This window comes from Cynoglossus semilaevis, chromosome 17, assembly GCF_000523025.1.
Source record: "Cynoglossus semilaevis isolate Cse_v1.0 chromosome 17, Cse_v1.0, whole genome shotgun sequence".
NCBI classification, from domain to species: domain Eukaryota; kingdom Metazoa; phylum Chordata; class Actinopteri; order Pleuronectiformes; family Cynoglossidae; genus Cynoglossus; species Cynoglossus semilaevis.
In genome coordinates, this window is record NC_024323.1 from 15,730,770 (window position 1) to 15,732,527 (window position 1,758).

At 49.9% G+C, this 1,758-nt stretch overlaps 1 protein-coding gene across 1 annotated transcript in view; it reads left to right on the forward strand.

Moving 5' to 3' along the window:
* Window positions 1–534: 534 nt before the first annotated feature.
* LOC103393730 (uncharacterized protein DDB_G0271670-like) overlaps window positions 535–1,758 on the forward strand; it is an 8,577-nt gene continuing 7,353 nt past the window's right edge. The window contains 2 exon segments of the mRNA XM_017040261.2: window positions 535–620; window positions 1,133–1,331. Of these exon segments, the coding sequence (XP_016895750.1) occupies window positions 535–620; window positions 1,133–1,331 (285 nt within the window).

Consider the following 1,758-nt stretch of genomic DNA (forward strand, 5'->3'; position numbering starts at 1 on the left):
ATCACTGCTGGGCTTCAGTGAAGTTGGTGTCAAACCTGTGTGAATGGTGAACACAGTAACTGCACTCCCACGATGGGGGGGTGAAGGCGGGGGGGCGGGGGGGTGAAGGGTGAGTCTGACTGTAGGACGAGACGTGTCACATGACCGTCCGTGAATTCATCCACTCCTCTGTGGTTCACTCCCAGTCTCTGGGAACTCTCACCAACCTCAGAGCGACTTCACTCTCTGGGCGTGGAGTGAGGACACCACGTGGACGTGGACGTGGACGTGGACGTCTCTGGGAGTCAAACTGAACTTCAGATGTTTTGATGTGAGCAGTTGTTTTCCTCCGTTCCCTGGGTGTGAGACTCACTTCAGTTGTAAACACATGCCAGAAAACACCGGCCACACCTTCAGACTTGCACAACTTCCTTATTCTTTTTTGTGTGCACACACACACACACACACACACACACGCCAACAGAACACACCCAAACCATCCTCACACTCACACACACACACACACACACACACGTGTTCTGCCCCGCTTAATTGATGCCCTCAGCCAGCGGCCGAGCTGAGGCCAGTGAAGGGCTTGTCAACAAGCTGCAGCCCTTCATCCACTCTGACACTGCAGCTGAGTCAGCACAACACACACACACACACACACACACACACACACACTGTCCACTGTAATCAGCTGCAACTGGAAGTCAACTGTTTCAGGGGTGAGTCAGCTTCTCTCCCCCTCTAGCTGTCTTCCTTCATCACCCTCTCCAGCAACGAGAGTCGAGACATCGAGCTCTCGCCCCCCCACCTTCACTCTAGACCACATCACATCTGGAGATAAACATGTGACCAAACAATGATAAAAACACAAATGTGACATCATCATCATCATCAGCTGACCCTGACCCCCCCCCAGCTGCAGGACAGCAGACACACCTGTGACGGCCCGTGTGGTTTGGGGATGATTACAGGAGAGGTGTTTGGGATTAGAACCCTAAGCTCCTCTGACCTTTGACCTCCCAAAGGTCAGACTGGGCCTATGACCACAGAGTCAGATGTTCTCACTCCCTCTCCCGCCCGTGGTTACACCACTCTTACAGTTATCTTCCTCATATTGAGGTGGATTTTACCATCTGTGCTGAAGAAAGACTGACGACAGAGAAGAGTCATCATCATCTTCATCATCTTCATCTTCATCATCACCTTCATCATCATCATCATCTTCATCTTCATCATCACCTTCATCATCATCTTCATCTTCATCATCACCTTCATCATCATCATCATCTTCATCTTCATCATCACCTTCATCATCATCATCATCTTCATCATCTTCATCATCAGTCATCAAAATATAAACCAGTACTTTTTACATTCTTACTGTATTGGCTGCTAAAATACTACTGCGATACTTGACCATATGAAGTACAATAAAACTAATGAACTCCATAATAAAAACACACAGGGCTATGAGTTCCAAACCTAGGGTGTGCGGGCCACCGCGGTGACAATCTTGTAGTTCAGTATGAACTGAACTAGAAGCCGTGACAAAGGGACCAATCCCAACGCTTCAACACCAGGACATGATGGGAGGTCATCCTGAAAAACCTCAGGTCACATGATCTCTCCCCCCCCCAAACAAAAAGTCATCTGTTCCACAAGTGAGCACTCTTCACACACACACACTGTTAACACATGTTCAGGCAGTCAGACCGGTGCGTGGACCGGCCTCCACGGGGCTGGGGGGAGTGGGGGGGGGGGGGGGGGAAA